This window comes from Gopherus evgoodei, chromosome 15, assembly GCF_007399415.2.
Source record: "Gopherus evgoodei ecotype Sinaloan lineage chromosome 15, rGopEvg1_v1.p, whole genome shotgun sequence".
Lineage (NCBI taxonomy): Eukaryota > Metazoa > Chordata > Testudines > Testudinidae > Gopherus > Gopherus evgoodei.
In genome coordinates this window covers 10,390,524-10,410,901 of record NC_044336.1, presented here as the reverse complement: position 1 = coordinate 10,410,901, position 20,378 = coordinate 10,390,524, and the positions used below count along the sequence as shown (strand labels likewise).

General features: G+C 38.2%; 1 protein-coding gene across 11 annotated transcripts in view; it reads left to right on the top strand.

Annotated features, from left to right (window-relative positions):
• The window catches only part of FOXK2 (forkhead box K2), a 115,870-nt gene that overhangs the window by 71,063 nt on the left and 24,429 nt on the right, over positions 1-20,378 (top strand). For all 11 annotated transcript variants that reach the window (XM_030534350.1, XM_030534346.1, XM_030534347.1 and 8 more), the window contains 3 exons: positions 15,099-15,293; positions 18,170-18,317; positions 18,837-18,983. In XM_030534350.1, coding sequence (XP_030390210.1) covers positions 15,099-15,293; positions 18,170-18,317; positions 18,837-18,983 — 490 coding nt within the window. The remainder of the gene's footprint in view (positions 1-15,098; positions 15,294-18,169; positions 18,318-18,836; positions 18,984-20,378) is intronic.

Below are 20,378 nucleotides of genomic sequence, written 5' to 3'. Positions count from 1 at the left end.
TGCTATGTCTGAGAATTCAAGATAACAAGTGGTTTACATGTCAGTTTGACAGTCCCATTCCGTGAAAAATGAGGTCCAGTTGATATGCTGGGGAAGCTTGACTGCGCAAACTTTGCTGCTTTTTTATAGCAACCTCTAATACATTTAGAGCAGCGTTGCAAATTTTTGCTCCCCTGAGGCAACTTAAGTGTTGGAGTAAGTGAGCAAAATTTTTCCCTTTGGTCTAGTGGTGCTATGATGCCCTTCCTGCTGCAAACTTTGTATCTTGCATTTTTATTGTGTTTCTTGTATAAAAGGATTCCAAAGTATTTTACCAATTTAAATAGCTATACCAACTTGGTTTCCGCAGAAGGGAAGGGGGGATTCTGTGCTACAGGGTTAGTTGCTGTTGTGGAGGCTTTTAAATAGTACAGGGCTAGTTGTCATCTACCCCGTAATTTTAAACTCTGGTTTAATGGAATTCCAATCTTGGATTAGGTCTAGCATCTGCTGAAGAGGGACAAGAATTTAAAGGAAATGGATTAAAAATGGTGGAAATCCTCACACCTTCAGGTTAAAACTCAGAGATTCTTCTGATCCTCCAAAATGCCTTAGGGGAGACAGTAGAAATTCAGTGCTTCTAGTGTGGGACGCTGTTCTCCATTGGGTTTTAAGGGAATGTAATGGATCAGCAAAGCTAAGTCACAGTATGAAATTTTTTTCCAGGCAATCCTGCAATAAAACCAAAAGAAACGGCTCCTAAAAGAGCACAAAATGTATGACTTAAAGCAAAAAATGTCTGATGGGGATTCATCATGTCTGACTGGACTAAATGTTATCTTTGAATATGATTTCATATAGAACCTTTCATTCAGGAGGATGGCTCTGAACACTGTATACCTTGCGACCCACCTACTGAAATGCATCTGCCTCTGAAGCAGAACACAGTTAATGGTGAATTGTGTGCAGTCATTTACGACAGGAATTGAACAACAGTTTATTTAAAGATACTATCAACAAATGAATCCCAGTGTTAAATCTCCACCTTCCAGTGTAAGACAAGCTAGGAGCTCTGTTTTTGGCTATCTAAAGCTGTTCTAGTTTCATATCACTCACTTCTTCCCACACCAAGTATCGCTTGCTTAGCTGGCTGAAAAGATATGGGGGAATGTACGTAGCAGAATGTAAATAATTACAATTTAGCCATGACACAAGAGTCTAACATGACTGGACTTGTGAAAAGTGTTCTGGGATCTTTAATACTTCCAAGTGGTTATGATCTCAGTTACATGTCCAGCAACCTGTGTGTTAAGAGTAATACTACCCCCCTAATATTTTAGACATTTACTTTTAAGGATATAACTGCGTTTTAAAATACATATCAGCTAGTCTTAGAGATACTAACTTTAATTTTGTTGTGTTGGAGAAGGTTCCATTTTTGGAGAAACTGTCAGCTTGAAGTTTTTTAGATTGAGTAATTTAACCCAAAGTTGTATTTAAATGCTGATGAGCCTTTCCTTTATTGCTGGCTGCCCCTGACAAAAGCAAGTTCTGTTTCTTTAGTCATTTTAATTTAATATCAAAGCTGTTTTAGGCAGTAGGTTTTGGTGGCTGTGTCTTAATCTGATGCCCTGAATTTTTACTACTACTTCTATTTTTTGAGAATGCATTCCTGATGTTAGCTTTCTCTCATTGTCCAGACAAATTTCTCCTATTCCTAGTTCATCCTTTTTACAGCAGTGAAGTTCTTTCAGAGAGGCAGAAACAGTGGCAAATTCAGTGTGTAGTCATCTCCCCAATTTCTCAAAAATTTGTTGTGTAAGCTACAGTAGATGTGTAAGAAGTGAGATGTCTATGTAACTGCTGTATATGAACATCTACAGCCCCACAACACAAGCAGAGTATGTACAGATCCTAAAGAGAATGCATGCACCTGATATGTAGCTTTGCCATCATGCTCACTTTGCATGAGGGCGAAGTGCAGGAGACTACAAATTCTCTCAGATGTGGTTTTGGGAAGGACATGGTGAGAGAGGTAGTTTACTAACACAGAAACATATCTAAGAAAATAAATCAGTTGATCTGAAAGTGCAGGTCTTACAAACTTCTGACTTCAAGATTTTTTTTTCACCTTGCTGTCTACAATCTAACGACTTTTAACTGCTTTGAGACATTCTACTGCTCCTGTGCAGTCAGCTTATACATTTGAAATTCTTTAACCTGATTTTAAAGGATTTTTCGGCTAGCAGGACTGTAGATAAGTGTTTTCCCCTCAAAGTGGCATCAGGGAGAGTTTGGGAGGGAGGGGAAAGATCACAGGATTAAAGCAAAGACCAGGAGTTGGAAAAATCTAGTTCCTAGTTCTTCTGCATACTACTTATAACACTTCAGGCAAGTTACTAACCTCTCTGTGCCTCTTCCCTGTATCTGAAATGTGGGGCTAATACCCATCTTACATATGTGTATTGTGGCTTAACTCATTATGCTCATTCTTGTAGTGCTTTGAAAGCCTCTGGTGGGAGGTGGTATAGAAATGTAAATGGATGTTTGTTTTTATTACATCACAGATGTGACAGAGAAGGTAGCATGTGTGCATGTAGATGTATATGGCTGTATATCAAAAATATATTTCATTTTTTCTCTTTAATTTAGTTTGATTATAAATTTTATTCTTTTAATCTGATTTCTGCTACTGGCGGGTGCTTAGACTGGCCCAGGTATTTTTGGATGGGTTGTTTCATCTTAAGTGATGTGACTGCAAATCATTAACATCTTCACAGTGGCTTTGAATAAGAAAGTGGAATTCTCAAAATGTCTTAAAGTAAGTAGGCTCTGTTCAGCATTGAGCGTAGAACCTGTAAACAAGGGTGAAGACTTCCTTTCACAATTGGTCACTTCTAGGAGCTTGGACTTCCTGAAATTAAGGCATACGTTTCTCATAACTTTTCCAAGCATATGGTTAGAGCAGAATGTAGCACATTCTTACAATATGGTTTTTAAAATAACCTGACATGTCTGGTCATGGATTCTAACAACTTTACTTTGCCATCTTAGAGACAAGATGGGTGTGTGAAGATAAAAAGCTTAGAACAAAGGGTCACAGGCTGCAAAGGGCCTCTCAGTTTCATGAACTCATGGGTATAATTAGAATCAAATAATTAAACTAAGAGTTCTAAGAATTGGTTTCTATATGATAACTTTTAAGTTGGCATCAGAGTACTGGATTTTGGTTTTGACTCTCCCATTGACCCTTGGCAAGTTACTTAACCTTTCCATGTCTGTTTTGTCATTTGTAAAATGAGTATTCTGAAGAGCTTTCATTATCCCCAAATGCAAGGATCTATGTCTGTAGTATTTATTATTTCTGTGCAAAAAAGATTTCCAATAACGTGAAAGTCTTGTTAGATTTAGTAATATGATTAGTATATATTTCCTCTTCATTAATCTTTCCCATATTGTACTTTTCTGTTGCCTGTTACACATACTGTAATTATGAACTGTGACTACACATACTTATGGTTGTATCTTCTCAGGACCTCTCTTGAGGCATGTTTCCTGAGTGAGAATCCATACATTGTACTTGGATCTATACCAGTGGTTCTCAACCTGTTTACCCATTGTTGCCCACATATGCAGCTCTCTGTGTTATGTCAGCTTCACCCACACAATATATATACTGCTTGTATGGCCCTGGGGATGTCGCATGGGCTGCAGCTGTGTGCTAATTGGGCTGCAAGTGTCTTGCGAGTTGAGAACCACTGATCTAAACACACCCATTAGCAGTACAGTTACGTTAAAAACATAGAGCTCAGAGCACAGCTAAAACCATGGATGTCCTTTAGCACTTCACGGTGCACTGCATGGCCAGTTGTGGAGTAGACCTAACAGGGATGCAGCTGGGAGAGGAGTCTGACAAAGTTCTGTTTTCTGATCATCCAGTGCTGATCTAGAGAGGAAAAATAACGTCTGCTTGAAGTTAGGATAAATATGAAATACTACTTGTGGCCTCTGGCTCACTTTTGCAGTGGGCTGCAGTAATCATGGATTAACAGATGAGGTAGTGGGCAGTATTACCAAGGATAGAGAGACTGGGCTTCTCAGAAGCTTAGACCTGGCCTATGCATAAAACTTAGGTGGACCTAGCTGTGTCACTGTGGAGTATAAAAAATTAGACATCATTAGGTTGACCAGCTGTCGACCTAGCTACTGCCTCTCTTGGGGGTGGATTAAATACAGTGATGGAAAAAACACTTCTTTTGCTATTGCGGCTGTTTACACGCTGTGGTGCTACAACAACATGGATACGGCGCCATAGTGGAGACAAACCCCTAGTGTTAAGTAGACCTCATTATCATGATTCAGAAGTAAAGTCCCATATATGCAGACTTGCCTCTTCAGGTAGCTGTTTTAATGATAAGAGGATTTTGGCATAACTTGTGATAGAACATGGGTATCTAGGAAGGTAATATACATATACCCCTTTGTTCTAACCTGTGAGTCATAGATGCCTTTTATAATTATGCGCACATCTCAATATTTCATGACAGCACTCTTTCTCTACTCCTCCCTTCTGTTTTTATTGTAAGGGATATTACAACACTAAAGTATTCTGTTTTAAAGTATTGGTTTTAATAGGGTTTTGCAGGCAAATCTGTTGCTGATGGTTTAGTTAGAAGTGAATGATGATATTGTTAGAGTGCCATGTTTCCACATGTTCCTTTGCAGCCAAGCAGTACCCCCATGATGTACTGAAGTGGATATCTGTGACTAGCCTACACAATAGTAAAGGAATATAGGAGTGTCATTTTATATAGTGTCTACTTCCTTTTACTAGAAATAACACATTTTATAAAAAAGCTAAAGTGTTTCATAACAGTTGAAAATGTAGGCTTAAATATTTGGTGGTAATAGGAGAATCGTTCTAAAATGCAACTGTATGAAAGGAAGAAATAAGAATTGATTTTACTTCTTTTGTTTTTAATTAGAAGCTATGGTATAGTGCAGTGATGTATGGCTTGTAAGGTGCTGAAATAGCCATTTGTAAATCTGGTACAGGTATGGGCATATTAAATACCTTTTTAAAGAAATGAATTAAACTTTATCCGTTTAGGATGAAATTTACCGTTGGAGACCACACAGCCAGACGCACACTGCTTTTGTATACAGAGATGCTAAATACTTGAAAATGCAGTATTTCCATAGGCGGAGTTTCTTTTGTATTCACAGACTGGGGAGCCTCAAATTCCAGAGGCATTACATGAGCAGTTTTAATGAATTAGTGTCTGGTTTTGCTGCAGCAGATGTGACAAGCAGCTTTATAAGCTGCTTCCCATCGATCGCTGTTTTCCAGCTCTTTTGTCTCTTTCTTTTGCTTAGAGAAAAGCAGTGAAGAGCTTGGTTTCTACAGTAACTGCTGCCTACATTCCTGCCTGCAGGCCAGTTTCTTTCACTACTCCTTGCAGCCTGTGCAGGGCTACTGTATTAGGTTTCTTTAGGGTTGTTTCTTTCCCCACCTTCTTGGTGGCTTTAACATTTTTCAGAATCAGACGATCTTGTGGTCGGAATTTGTAGTTTCAGTATATGTATTTCTAATTAAGCAAAGCACACTTCCAAGAATGTAGACTAGCATCAGTATTACTTGCAACTGATGAATGCCAGTTTTTGTATGGCTGATACTTGAAGAGCATTAGATGTCTTATTGCAAAAGAAGAAAATTATAGTGTTGGCTGAAAATTTGGGATGACACCATATATTGTTTGGTTTAATTACTCCTTGAAAGGGAAAGAGGTGTTAAATACCTATATTCATGTCTGAAATTTATTCATTCCCAAGTATGCATTAGCTGATAAAGGTAAACGTGTTTGTGAATATTTATTTTTTTCCCTCTTCCTTAGCCACACTCAGTATCTTTGTGTCATAGTGACATCCTGCTCCTCTGGTAGAGGAGAGAACTAGTTCCAGATCCTTCTGCAAGTAGTCAGTAGCCATTTCAGAAGTGGTACTGACATCTCTACAGACTTTCAAGGTGCTCACTTCCCAACTCAAGCTGCAAGATTGTACTTTGAATCTCCAGTGTGGTAGCGTATAGTTTTACTGGCACATTTCTGTGCCTGCCCTTGAGATTCTGCAAAATTATATTGACCAGATTGGGCAAATATGCAACTGGAGTATTATCTTGACATAGTGAGACACCCCTTTTGTGCTGAGTCCTAATTTACATGCAAGTTTTTGCATCACAAATCTGACATTGTGGTAGTTCTTTTTCATAGTTGTTAGAGCATGTGAACAATAACAGCATGTGCTAAAATACTTAAACGTGTAAGTGGAAAAATGTTCCTCAGGCGAAAAAGAGCTGCTTGTCAATTTAATGGTCCTGACATCTTGCTCCCCAAACTATCTCGAAGCTGATTGTTGCAGAGGCATTGATGCTCTTATGTTGGTGGGAGAATATACTTTGCAACTTTCAGCCCTTTGCCAATTTAGATGTAGAGACGATGGAAACTTGGAAGAAAGTTTCGCTAAGGCAGTGGTTTTCAAACTGTGGGTCGCAGTGACTCTGGTCAGCACCGGCAACCGGGCCATTAAAAGTCCTGTTGGTGGTGCTGCCCGGCTAAGGCAGGCTAGTCCCTACCTGTTCTGACACCGTGCTGCGCCCCGAAAGTGGCCATCAGCAGGTTCAGTTCCAAGTGGCGGGAAGGACCGGGCTCCACGCACTGCCTCTGCCCCGAGCACCAGCTCTGCACTCCCATTGGCTGGAAACTGGCCAGTGGGAGCCGGAGGGGGGCAGTGCCTGTAGGCAAGAGCTGCATGGACCTCCGCGTAGGAGCCGGACCTGCTGCTGGCTGCTTCCAGGGCACAGCGTGGTCCGTGACACCAGGACAGGCAGGAAGCCTGCCTCTGCACCCTGGTTGTGCCACTGACCAGGAGCTGGACCTGCTGCTGGCTGCTTCTGGGGCACAGCACGGTCTGTGGTGCCAGGACAAGCGGGAAGCCTGCCTCTGCACCCTGGCTGTGCTGCTGACCAGGAGCTGCCAGAGGTAAGCCGTACCCCAACCCCATGCCCCAATCTCCTGCCCCAGCCCTGAGCCCCCCCTCAAACTGAGAGCCCCTTTCTGTACCCCAAAACCCTCATCCTTGCCCCACCTGGGAGCCTGCACCCCCTTCCCAGAGCTCTGACCCCCTCCCTCACTCCAACCCCCAGCCCTGAACCCCCCTGAAACCCGGAGCCCCTCCTGCACCCCAGAGTCTGCACCCTCACCCCAGAGCCCTGACCCCCTCCTACACCCCGACCCCCTGTCCCAGCCCAGGGTCCCCTCCCACACCCTATACACCTTATCCCCAGCTCTGTTGGGTCATGGGCATCAACAGTTTTTTTTCAACTGGGTCACCAGAAAAATAAAGATCGAAAACCACTGCACTAAGGCATATCGGCATGTGGAGGTAGTTGAGAGAAGCATCCACGAGGATATGCTTTCTCCCCATTTCCCCTAACAACTAGTTGCCCCTACTTAACATGCAGCTGCTCTTGATGATTTCATTTAGAAAAATGAGTCATAATCAGTAAATGGCCAAACTTAATTGAAGTGGAAACTGGTGGCAAATTACCCAAATCAAGAGTTTATTTAAAACAAAACACACATACTAAAAACCCCACCCCAAACTCTGATCCAAAATTTGTCTTCCTGTTTATAGGAAGCAACACTGCTCTCCCGCTTGGGTAGTTTTTTACATTGCCAGCTAAGGGTGTGGCCTAGAGCAAATAGAGGAGGCATGAAAACTTCCTTTTTTAAAAGCTCTTAGTGTTTGAAATCTTCATGTTTCAGTACTCTTGCATTTGACTTGTAGTAATTAGTAAACAAATTTTGTGAAATCTTACAAAAAAAAATTCACACTGTCTTCACACTGTACGTGAATTTTTACAACTTAGTCACAGAATCCCTAAAGCTGGAATTTCTAGTGGAAACACATGGGTGTAAATGGTACTGATTAAAAAGCAGCTTAAAAAATACACCAAAACCTCATCATTTAGGGCAAAGATTCAATGTCATTCCCTTTTTTTATTCTGAGAAAAGAGTACTCCTTCCCCCTGTAAGTCTCCATTATAGCATTTCTTACACTGTTAGTGGTCTTATTTGGGTATTCTTAGAAGGAATTTTTACTAGAATCTCTGAACAATTACTTGTTTTCTTTAAATATATTTAAACCTTTTGAATAGCTTGCATTTCAGTTATTAACATAATAAAAACCTCTAATGCTGAGGAATTTGAGATAAAAATCTGAAACAGGAATGGGGATCGTTTGAATTAATTTTATGGAACTGTCTAGATGGATTTACATATCTACCTATAGTTTAAATTGGGAGCTGCATTGGAGCTAGTGTTCAAGTTTACCTTAACAGTTTTATAGAAATCATTACATTATTAAATCAAAACTTTTTTAAACTACCTTTGCTTTTTACAAATAATTTTCATTGTCCAGAGAAGATCACGTTATTCTGAAGACTGACTTTATCTGTGACTTAGTTAATTGTTTCTGCATGTTTCATATGAATCATATTAAACAGAAATACTTTAAGCAATGCTGAATTTGTAAACTAAGCAACAATACTAGAATGTAAAATCTTGCTAAGAATATCTTGTAAATTTAACTCTAAAATAAAGCATAATATCTTAGTTCCTGTTCTTCATACATTTCATTTATGTTGGTTCCATTGAGGGCCAAAGTAAGCAAACAAACAAACAAAAAATTTCCTCCGCTCTTGAAGTCTGTTGTTTGAGTTGATTGGTGTGAAATGTGTCAATTTGGAATTCTCGTAAACATAGTCCCAACTTGTTTAAGCGGATGGTACAAAATGTTCTGGGAGTGAATTTTTCAGTTTGCGTGTGCCAAGCTGTCAACAGATAGTTAAGGGTTAATAGAACAGGAGTACTTCATGTCTCTTTTGACTGTAAAGGGTTAACAAATTCAGTGAGCCTGGCTGTCACCTGACCAGAGTACCAGTCGGGGGACAGGATACTTTCAAATCTTGAGGGAGGGAAGTTTTTGTGTGTGTTGTTAGTGTTTGGTGGTTGTTCTCTGTGGGTTCTGAGAGTGACCATATGTGCAACCAGGTTTCTCTCCAGTCTCTCTGATACAGTTTCTTATATGTCCAGAATAGTAAGTACTAGGTAGATAAAGCGAGTTAGGCTTATGTTTGTTTTCTTTATTTGCAAATGTGTATTTGGCTGGAAGGAGTTCAAATGTGTATTTGGCTGAAAGGATTTTAATTTGTACTTGAATACTTAGGCTGGGAGGGTATTCCCAGTGTCTATAGCTGAAAGACCCTGTAACATATTCCATCTTAAATTTACAAAGATAATTTTTACTGTTTTCCCCTCTTTAATTAAAAGCTTTTCTTGTTTAAGAACCTGATTGTTTTTTGTATTCTGGTGAGACCCCAGGGGACTGGGTCTGGATCCACCAAGGAATTGGTGGGGAGAAAGGAGGGAAGGGGGAGAGAGAGAGAGAGGTTAATTTTCTCTCTATGTTAGGATTACTTTCTCTCTCAGGGAGAGTCTGGGAGGGGGAGAGAGAAGGAGGGAGGAAGGTTAATTTTCCTCTCTGTTTTAAGATTCAAGGAGTTTGAATCACAGTGATCTTCCAGGGTAACCCAGGGAGGGGAAGCCTGGGAGAGGCAACGGTGAGGGAAAGGGTTTACTTTCCCTGTGTTCAGATCCAGAGGGACTGGGTCTTGGGGATCCCCGGCAAGGTTTTGGTGGGACCGGAGTGTACCAGGCACTGGAATTCCTGGTTGGTGGCAGCGCTACAAGTACTAAGCTGGTAATTGAGCTTAGAGGAATTCATGCTGGTACCCCATCTTTTGGACGCTAAGGTTCAGAGTGGGGAATTATACCATGACACAAGCAAAGTGCCCATGAACCTGAAGTTCCATGGTACAAAATTTAGCTGATGGTATGTTATGTTTTCTACCTACTTCTGTTGGAGGTGTGGGATGGCACTGGTGGTAAGGATAAGTGAAGGAACAGAATCCCTTTCTCCCTGGGGGATAGACTTCTTACTCCTCAAGTTGAAAAACTTTTATCCCTTTTATGTATCTAAAATTGCAGTGCTTTACCCCATCTCTGGGATTTCTTAGCGGTTTTTATGCTTCGCTTTGGAGTTTGAAGCTGAGCACAACTCTTTGAATCCAAACAGCCCTTCTACTCTTACAAGTCTAATTTAGGTGATAACTGAACAGTATGTTCACTGTACCAAACTGAAAATTTAAATGGGGGGGTGGAGTGGGATGGGATGTTGTATTTTGTTTGTTATGTAATATGTTTTCTGTCAGCCTTTTCTTATCAAACTAATAATCAATGAAGTGGCAAAAGGAGAAAAGACTCAATTGTGGTTCTTTATATATACTATTTTCATGATGAATTAATATCTAAACAGCTTACAAATGTTTTAAAATCCTATCTTCCTAAATTTGTAATGTTAAGTAAGACTGGATGGCAGCCAATTCTAGACCTTGATCATAAATTTGGTAGCAAAGCTTTTCACTTAATAGTTTAAATATTAGTGTAGTAATATGGAAGAAATAAAATGCTGTGTAACATTATAAACTTGCTAGAACTATTTTGGATAAAACAGTTGAGTTGCATTATGTAAAATATAAATGAACAACAGTTCAGGTCCTGAAGTGGGCAAGCATGCACTGGAACATCTTAATAGCAACTGCCCCATCTCCAGGCACACCCTCCCCCCAGCTATGTATATCGTACAACCTTGTCAGCCGGTGATGGAAGTGCTGTCTATATACAATGCGCCTTTGAAGGGCCATGCTTCCTTGTAGGCTGAACAATCTTCAGTGAAGGGCATGGTGGTTTTCTGGTAGAGTGAAGGATAGACAAGGTAAAAGAAAATTGTGTAAAAGAGGAGAGAAATTAAAACTAGGGATGAAAGTCTAAATTATTGAGAAGTCATCCTGAAGCCAAAAGAAAAGGGGATCCTTGTTATGATGTAGATGACATTCCAGAGAGAGGATGGTTTTATCTTGGGAAATACTGTGATCTCTCTCTTGGTCAGTTCAACAATCATAGAAGGGGAGGAAGAGGGACTGTGGATAACATTATTGGTGATGACTTTGCAATCAAAGAAATCCTAAGTGAAAACCTACAGAGTGACCCAAGGTTCTTGTTGATGAATTTCATTTCTCTTTGAAATAAAGTACAATGGGGAAGATCGAGGATCCTTGTAACTCCCATTCCTTATCCCTTTATTGTTCCTACCCATTTTCCAGATTTTTCTGGTGAAAGTTTTATAATGTCTTATAAAAGGAATCTCCCCTGAAGATTTTGAAACAAGGATGATTCATAGGGCTATCAGTGCTAGGTCCTCATAATAAACTTCCATTTGAAAAATGGAGGTGCTGATAGAAGGAATTGACTTGTTCTGTAGGGGAAAATGGTGTTGCCAAACCATGTCTTGATCACTACAAGACAGCTTCAGACTGAATGTTCTAGGGCAGTGGTTCTCAACCTTTACATAAGAACGGCTTCACTGGGTCAGACCAAAGGTCCATCCAGCCCAGTATCCTGTCTACCGACAGTGACCAGTGCCAGGTTTCCCAGAGGAAGTGAACCTAACAGATAATGATCAAGTGATCTCTCTTCTGCCATCCATCTCCACCCTCTGACAAACAGAGACTAGGGACACCATTCCTTAACCATCCTGACTAATAGCCATTAATGGACTTAACCTCCATGAATTTATCTAGTTCTCTTTTAAACCCTGTTATACTCCGTCTTCACAACCTCTTCAGGCAAGGAGTTCCACAGGTTGACTGTGCGCTGTGAGAAGAACTTCCTTTTATTTGTTTTAAACGTGCTGCCCATTAATTTCATTTGGTGGCCCCTAGTTCTTATATTATGGGAACAAATAAATAATTTTCCTTATTCTCTTTCTCCACACCACTCATGATTTTATATACTTCTATCATAACCCCCCGTTCCAAACCCCTAATCATTTTCGTTGCCCTCCTCTGAACCTTTTCTAATGTCAGTATATCTTTTTTGAGATGAGGAGACCACATTTGTACGCAGTATTCAAGGTGTGGGCTTCGTATGGATTTTTTATTGATTCCTAACATCCTGTTTGTTTTTTTGACTACCGCTGCACACTGTGTGGATTTCTTCAGAGAACTATCCACGATGACTTCAAGATCTCTTTCCTGATTAGTTGTAGCTAAATTAGCCCCCATCATATTGTATGTATAGTTGGGGTTATTTTTTTCCAATGTGCATTTCTTTATATTTATCCACATTAAATTTCATTTTAGTGGAGTGTAGATAGATATGTAGGAAGAGGGGGGTTGTGCCAAAGTTGACCTGGAATTCACATTTTGTGGCTTTGGATTTGCCTGTACTTCAGTTTAGGTTATGAAGCGTCTCTCCCACTCCCCAGTAAAAACCCAGCAGCATTTTGGAGCATTGCCTGCTTACTACTAGATGGTATCCTTTTCTATGCAATAACCAGTCTGACCACTGAATCAGCAGTTGAAGTTTTGCACAGCTGCTTCTGTGTTGCTCTTCAGTTGAAATGAGTCTTCTCTACAAGGTACTCAGTCACTGAGACTGAGGAGTAAATACACTTGAATCTGGAAAATAGTTACATAAAATATGTAGAAAAGTCTATCCCACAAAAGTCTAAATATTTAGGTCTCAAACATACAATATTGCTACTCAATTTTTGTTATTAATGTTTACTTAAAGTAAACATTCTCGCTTGTTCTTCTGTGCTGACAAAATGGATGCTTTTGCTTTCTATTTGTGTGCTCTTGAAGACTGATGTCTTGAGAGGAATGTTGGTTGGGATAACATTGGCTTTGACCAGCAAAACAAACTTTATTCCTTCCATCAGATATTTAAGGAAAAGACAAGTGATGGAGGAAAGAATTTTATTTTATATAGAAAGAGCAAGGAATTCCAGCTTTATAGTGTAGCAGTAATGTTTTCATTACTGTTTACTCAAGCTTGTCTACATTTTTCAGGTACAGTCCTTCATTGTGGCTGTTAGTTTAAAAACAATTAAGTAGGATTGCACAGTGAAAGAAGGAGAGTCTAGTCCATTTTGCTTTGCTGCTCAACCACGTACAGTATTTTGGCATAGATTCTGTTCCCAATTTAGTACATCAAGCATGTTTCAGAATCAAGTTGTCTGTCATACTCAGACTGGTCCTTATGAAATGAGATTGAAAGGAAGGTCACAGTCACATTTCCCCACCCTCTTACTCTTTAAGCATATAACGTAGGAATACATGATCCATGGTCACTAGCAGTGAATATCCATGTTTGCATTAGATGCATCTATCATTAAATGTTGTTCCAAAGTTATAGTGACACTTGGAACAAATGCTGCTTGCACCTGTTCCAAAGCAGCTTCGTTTCCTTTATAGTAGAACCTCAGAGTTATGAACTAACCAATCAACCACACACCTCATTTGGAACTGCAAGTACACAATCAGGCAGCAGCAGAGATTTAAAAAAACGCAAACATAGTACAGTATCATGTTAAAAGTAAACTACTAAAAAAATAAAGGGAAAGCAGCATTTTTCTTCTGCTTAGTAAATTTCAAAGCTATATTAGGTCAATGTTCAGTTGTAAACTTTTTAAAGAACAACCGTAACATTTTGTTCAGAGTTATGAACATTTCAGAATTACAAAGAACCTCCATTTCTGAGATGTTCATAATTCTGAGGTTCTACTGTAGATCTGTGTAAAAGGATCACTTCACAATATGGTTTCTAAAGTTTGTAGATTGTCATTGGCAAAGCCTCTCAGTGAGGGGCATGTAAATATGACCATGCATTGGGTCTTTTGCATATCTAATGTGGGTTCAGTCCTGTGCATATCTGACAGATTTCCAGGGAGGAGAGGGCAGCAATACATCTAACATTTATTAGATTATTGCTGATCATGAGCAAAAGGCAGAATTACCTGAAATGTTTTTTGTTGGTATATGGGTAGTAACAGAATTAAATTTAGGTATGCTCAATCTGTTTGTGTACAGTTAAACTGTAAATAGCCTGTTCTCCTGTTTAATTGGGTTAATTTCTATATGCTGTAGTGCTTGCCTAATGAGGGAGGGGGGGAAGGAAATGTTTTAAAAGTTCATTAGAGATAGGTTTTTAATGAATATATACAAAAATTAAACATTTTTACATATTTATATAACTGGATTTTATCAAATTTAAAACAGTTAACAATTAAAGCAAACATACAGACATGGTTTAACTTTTTGTTTGTGACTATTTTTGTGTTAAATCTGTTTTAAACAGTCTTTTTCTGAGTCTAAATGAAGACTACATTTGCTATGACTGTTCATTTTTGTAGTACCTATTGCTTTACGGTTAGGCACCATTAGCTTTGCTGTATGCATAGTAAATAAAGTGCTTTAGGAGAAAAAACAAAAATTTGCTTTTAACTAATACTAGTGAAATTACATAGGCCCTAATCCTGCAAATGCTTATGCACCTTCTTAACTTTACTTCTCTGAGTAGTTTCACAATAGGACTACTCAGAGAGTAAAGTTAAGTAACTTCATAAGTGTTTGCAGCCATAGTAAACCAAAGGCTACCAATGAATGGATGTTGGAGGACTTGTTAGCTCTCTTCAGTAGTTAATGACAGTTCAGTATGCTTAAACGAACTGAGGTTTGAGATTTTTCTGTGGCAATACTGATTGTTAGGGATACTACAAAAACCAATTTACAAGTTAATGCACAAAACCCATTCATTCTGATGTCATTGTTCAGATGTTTTCAAAATAATACCCCATTTGGAGTATATTTCCAGTTCATCTCAAGATGGACTATAGGAAATCTAGAGAGCTACAGCGTTAAAATAATTTATATACATAATACAATTATATTTGTAATCTGAAGTCTAAAATTTACTTTGTAGTGTTCACTAGATCTCTGTACCTGTGTGTAAAATGAAGATAATTGCAAATCATTACCCAAGCTACACTGTTTATTACTTTAATCAGGGTTAAGTATTGCTTGTGAGTTACACAAAAAAGTGTGTTATGTATTACCTGTAAATAAGTTGCATATATATTTGTTTGTTTCTATTTTTCAGATGTACTTTCAGGTTTCCCAGCACAAACATCAAGATAACATTCACAGCTCTGTCCAATGAAAAGAGAGAAAAACAGGAGTCCCCAGAGTCTCCAGTGAAACCTGTGCAACCCCAGATTTCTCCTTTAACAATAAACATTCCAGACAACATGGCTCACCTGATCAGCCCTCTCCCTTCTCCCACAGGAACTATCAGGTATTTAAAACTTGCAAAATTGCATGTAGGGTAATATATGGTTACAGAATCAGTACAGAGATGTAGTTCATTTGATGTTGCATTCCTTATGTAATAATACTTACGTTGGCACTCAGAGCAGCCTCAGATGAGCCTTGGAGTAAAATTATAGCATTGTGTTTCTTCAGTGGCTACCTATTCACATAAATATACAAATCTGTTACTGTCATTAAAATCTGACTTTAAATTGATAAAAGCAATAAAATTGTGTTAGGGCTGTACTCTGAATGCATCCTTTTGTTCTTAGTATTCTAGGACGGTTAGAGCAGTGAATGAGCCCACATTTCCCAGTGGCTGAAATATTTGGACACACTAGAGTGAGTTTAAGAATTAAGCTTCAATCTTAACGTACAATTTTCTTGCCTTCGGTCTTCATTATACGTGTGACAGCGTTTTCATGTAGTTTCTATTTTTATTTCCATTGTTAGTACTATTCTTAAGCAGCTGACTAAAATCCAGTGTCCTCAGTAAGTTTGTCAGCAGAAAAATATGTTGTAGCAGTGTGGCAATGCTTATTTTGAAAGCTAATGATTAGAAAAAGTATCTTACTGACTAGTGACTACAGTCAGTAAACTAAGTTTCTTACTTATAGTATTTCAGTATAGCACCAGGAGAAGTATAGTGTTGAGAAATGTTTTGGTAGGTGCAGTTAATTTGGGTCTGTCAGTTTAGTTGTGTTGATTAGAGACTCGCAGCCATCATTTGGCTTGTTTGTTGGGTTGAAGTTCAATTAAACAAAAAGCTTAACTGCTCTTCTTGCAAACTATTATAAAAGCACTTTGAATAGAATTTTCAAAAGCACCAAAGTCACTTAAATATTTTTGAAAATTCCATCTTTTCCTCACAGATTCTGGTAGATCTGCTTGATTCAAGGACTATAAAGCTAGTGTGTCTAATTCTGTTGATCTTTACATTTGGATCTTGTTTCAAAGTTTAAATTCAGAAGTAAATCTGTTGATACTCAACAAGAACAGAGATCTTGATTCCAATTTTGTGATGGTGTTTGCAAATTGTATTTGTGTTTGCACATTGGGAAAAAGTGATTTGATAATATAGCAATCTTGGATTTTTTAATTTAAACTAGGAAAAATTTATCTTCCCCAAGAAATGACTGAATTCATAAATATTTCAAGAAGTATTTCACCATTGCTTTTTGCATTATCTCGGCTGTTGCAGTTATCTCCCAAGGCTACTAAACAACTGTTAAACTATACCATTAAAAATCACAGCAGTTCTAAGTCTACTTGACTAGCTTGACATTTTCTTCTTTAATTCACCAAGTTGTGTGGATGATTTGTAAACTTGCTTTGATTATATGATATGTGTTGCTGTGTAAATACATGGTACAGTGAGCTAAGTAAAGGGATACTGTCAGTTGATATGCGTAAAACTTACATAGCACAGCAGTGACCAACACTTTTTAAAAAATGCTGATCCTCTGTCTTTTAACCCTCAAAACAAGGCCTGTTCCTCACAACTTTAACAACATTCAATCTTCCCTGCTGGACAGTCCACCAACAGCTAACTTCAAATTTTGGAATTGTGGAGATAAGAAGTTTCTCTTCAAGAACAGTGTTTTTGTATGTTACTCTGTCTACACACAGGAACATGGCAGGCATTGCAAAGGGAGACAGCAAGATGTTCCTGTCTGCTTGCAGAGCAAATCTTGGCAGATACAACTTTTTGTCCCGCCAGTCCAGATGGTATCCCTTAACTGTAGTTTTCCTTAAAGTTTTAAATTTTATATATTTTGATTAATCTAAAATAGTATCTTTGATTTGTCACAAGGCTAGTGGATGGGACCTGGCAGACTTCTCAGATTCCTGCTTTTATTTTCATATATGTGTTTTTTGATGCTGCTGAGGGCAGAATTGAATCCTGTCATTATGTAAAAATTTTTGGGGCTTATTGGTTTACATGAAAATATGTAACCAGTGAAAAGATTGCTCACTGTTTCTCAACTGTAAAGGGACAAAAGGGAATTCTGGAAGAATAGCTCTTTATACAGCTATAATTCGGGTGCACTGTAAAAGGTGGGGAAAAAACATAAACTTTCAAAAGATATGGTAGAAATTCATTTGAAGTTTAGAGTTTAATATTTTATACCTTCCCAACACTAATGAGCCTTAGCAAACTGCCAATTATCAAATTTTACCTTTACCATCATTTGTTGGTGTCGTTTCCACTTATGTCATCATCTCCCCAGTCTTTGACCTATTCGATTATTACGTTACAAGAGGATTTATAGTGTTAATACAGCTCAGTGTCTGTATATAATTCTAAATCAGTTTACCTGAAGTATATATTTGATTAAATAAGAATCATCCAGAACTCTTTTTCTTTCTTGTAGCTTGTAACTTTATTATATTTTCACAAACATGCTGTTTTGTTCAGATATATTATCAGTGTTTCTAACTAAGCTAAAAACAAGCATGTGGTAGAAATCTCATGTAGACCTATTTTCTGAAAAGTTTTAGATCAGAGGTTCAGGCAAGTATCCAGAATATTTGGTTGTATTAGTAGATTGAACCTCCAACTAAAATGGACATATTGTCAGCAGCTTACATAAATACAATATAGCCTACAAAACAGTTAATCTTTCTTTGAAGAGAGAGGCTGAAACCTCATTTGACAGTTTTATTCCTGGATTGATTTTGATTCTTACAGTGAGTTATAAATCCCATTTTCCAGGCATTTATAATAGAAATACTGACAGACCCTTAACGACAGTCTGCGAACACTAGTGAGTTTTCCTACAACTAGAGCTATTTGATTAGACATAACGTGGTGATATACTGTATAACAAAATAGTAGGATCCTCTTTTTATATTCTACAGCGCTGCAAATTCCTGCCCATCTAGCCCGCGTGGTGCAGGCTCTTCAGGGTACAAAATGAGTCGTGTAATACCATCTGACCTACATTTAATGGCTGACAATCCACAGTCAGAAAATGACAAGGAAGCATCCGGTGGTGATAGCCCAAAGGTAAATGTTGCACAGAATAAAACTATAAATAAAAATAAGCCTTGAGCCCAGTGTACCAATGTTGCAAATTTGTTATCCAAAGTGTATGAACGTAGAAATGATTTGGCATTTAGAAATTGAAAACAGATTGAAGCCAGAGATCTTTGTGGTTCAATGTGCCTTGTATCTTGAATTATTATTATTATTGTTTTTTAAATATAGATCTTCAATGAAGAGTTTCGTGTCTGTACTGGCTTTTAGTTACTTTCATGCTTATCATTTTTTAGACGTTTAGATTCATGGTCCTTGGTTAAATGTTGTATTAGTTTCTTTTGATTTTTACTGTCATCTTAAATCCTCCTGATTGGAAGATGTAAGTTTGGTTTTAACTTTTCCTTTTTAAATCCTCATGTCATCCAGAAGTGTTTAAAAAAAAATGAAGTTGATTATTGCATTTTGTAATTTTAGAAAAGAGGTATACTACTGTAAAGTTTATGGAGGCAAATATTTTAAGGGTTCTTTTATTTTTTTTTTTAATAGGATGACTCAAAACCACCTTATTCCTATGCACAACTAATAGTACAAGCAATTACAATGGCACCTGATAAGCAGCTTACACTAAATGGAATTTATACGCACATAACTAAAAACTATCCATACTACAGAACAGCAGACAAGGGCTGGCAGGTAAATTTCATTTCTAGTATTTCTTTTAAAAGTCATGAATAAAAACGACTATTAGTATGATAAATGAATGACAGTAAATAATCCAAGTCAACTTGTTTTATTTATACTGGTTATATTAAGAGACCATGACAGCCCTTCATTGGATTTTTGGTGGACTGAATGGGTCATAAATTCATACGTAATAGATTTCCAATCTTAAAATCTCTAGGTTGGCAGAAGCTTAGGTGTACTATGGCGGCATCATTCTCTAGCCTTAGTATTCCCTAGAGTTCCAATAGGGGAATTCACAGGCCTTGTATTGGAGAAAAATATAAACATAGGTAGAAATGGATTTGTGTGTTTTTGCCACAATAGAACGAATATTTTATTAGAATTTCTACTTGCGTTAACATGCTTGTGTTACCTCAACAAGCCAAAATAAGATCCCGAAATCTTGGAATACAAGCTTGTTGAAAGCTGTGGTCTTGACCTTAAAGCTCCTTAGCTACAGGTGTACACTGTTGACTATCTCATTTTTGATTGTGCTCACACAGGTGACTAGAAAGTTCCATTTGGCCACTTAACTGCTGATGAGAATCTGTCCCTGCTGAGTGTGGAAGGCTAATCCATCTATTTCTGAAAAATTTTAAGCTTTTAAGTAAACAAATTTCTAACCAGAACATTTACCAGGATAACCAATGGAATATAAACCAATGCACTGTTTTTTCCCCAAGTACACAGACAATACAACTCCAGTGCCGCCGCTGCTGCTTTTAGTTTTACCAAGGGACAGCAGAGAGGAATTAGCAGGACTGGTCAGTTTCTCTGCTGCTCTTCAGAACCCCTGAGTTATTTTCAGAGAAGGGACAACCAGTGCAGGCGGAGGAGGGGTAGTGGCAAAGAGTTACTTTTCACATTCACAACAAATAGAATGTTTCCACCCTCCCAGCAGTAGGGCGGAAAGGCGTTTCAGATTGATCATCTATTAGCAAGAGGGGTATATAAAAGATGGATCACCCTGGTAGGAATCCCAGTACCCTTTTCAATCCCAGGAGTTTGAGGATACCAGGTTTATGGGCTTCTCAATAGGGACTTGGCTGGCAAAGAGCCTCACGTTTCTCAGCTCTTACTCAGGCTGGAAGGTGTCTAGTAAATTGTTCAGACTGTGTATGTTTTTTTTCCCCGTCTTTCACACACATAATATAGTATTCTGTTTGTGTGTGTGTATTTATATGGTCAGTTCTAATCTAACAATAGTAATTGGTTTTTAAAATATTTTTGCACGCTTTGTATAAGATACATTTCAGGATTTTGGCTAAAGTACATCTATATTTGTATGTATTGTACTCTTGTTTTCCATAGACTCTAGTAGGCTGATACAGATCTGCATTATGGCCTCTAGTTTTAACATTAGGT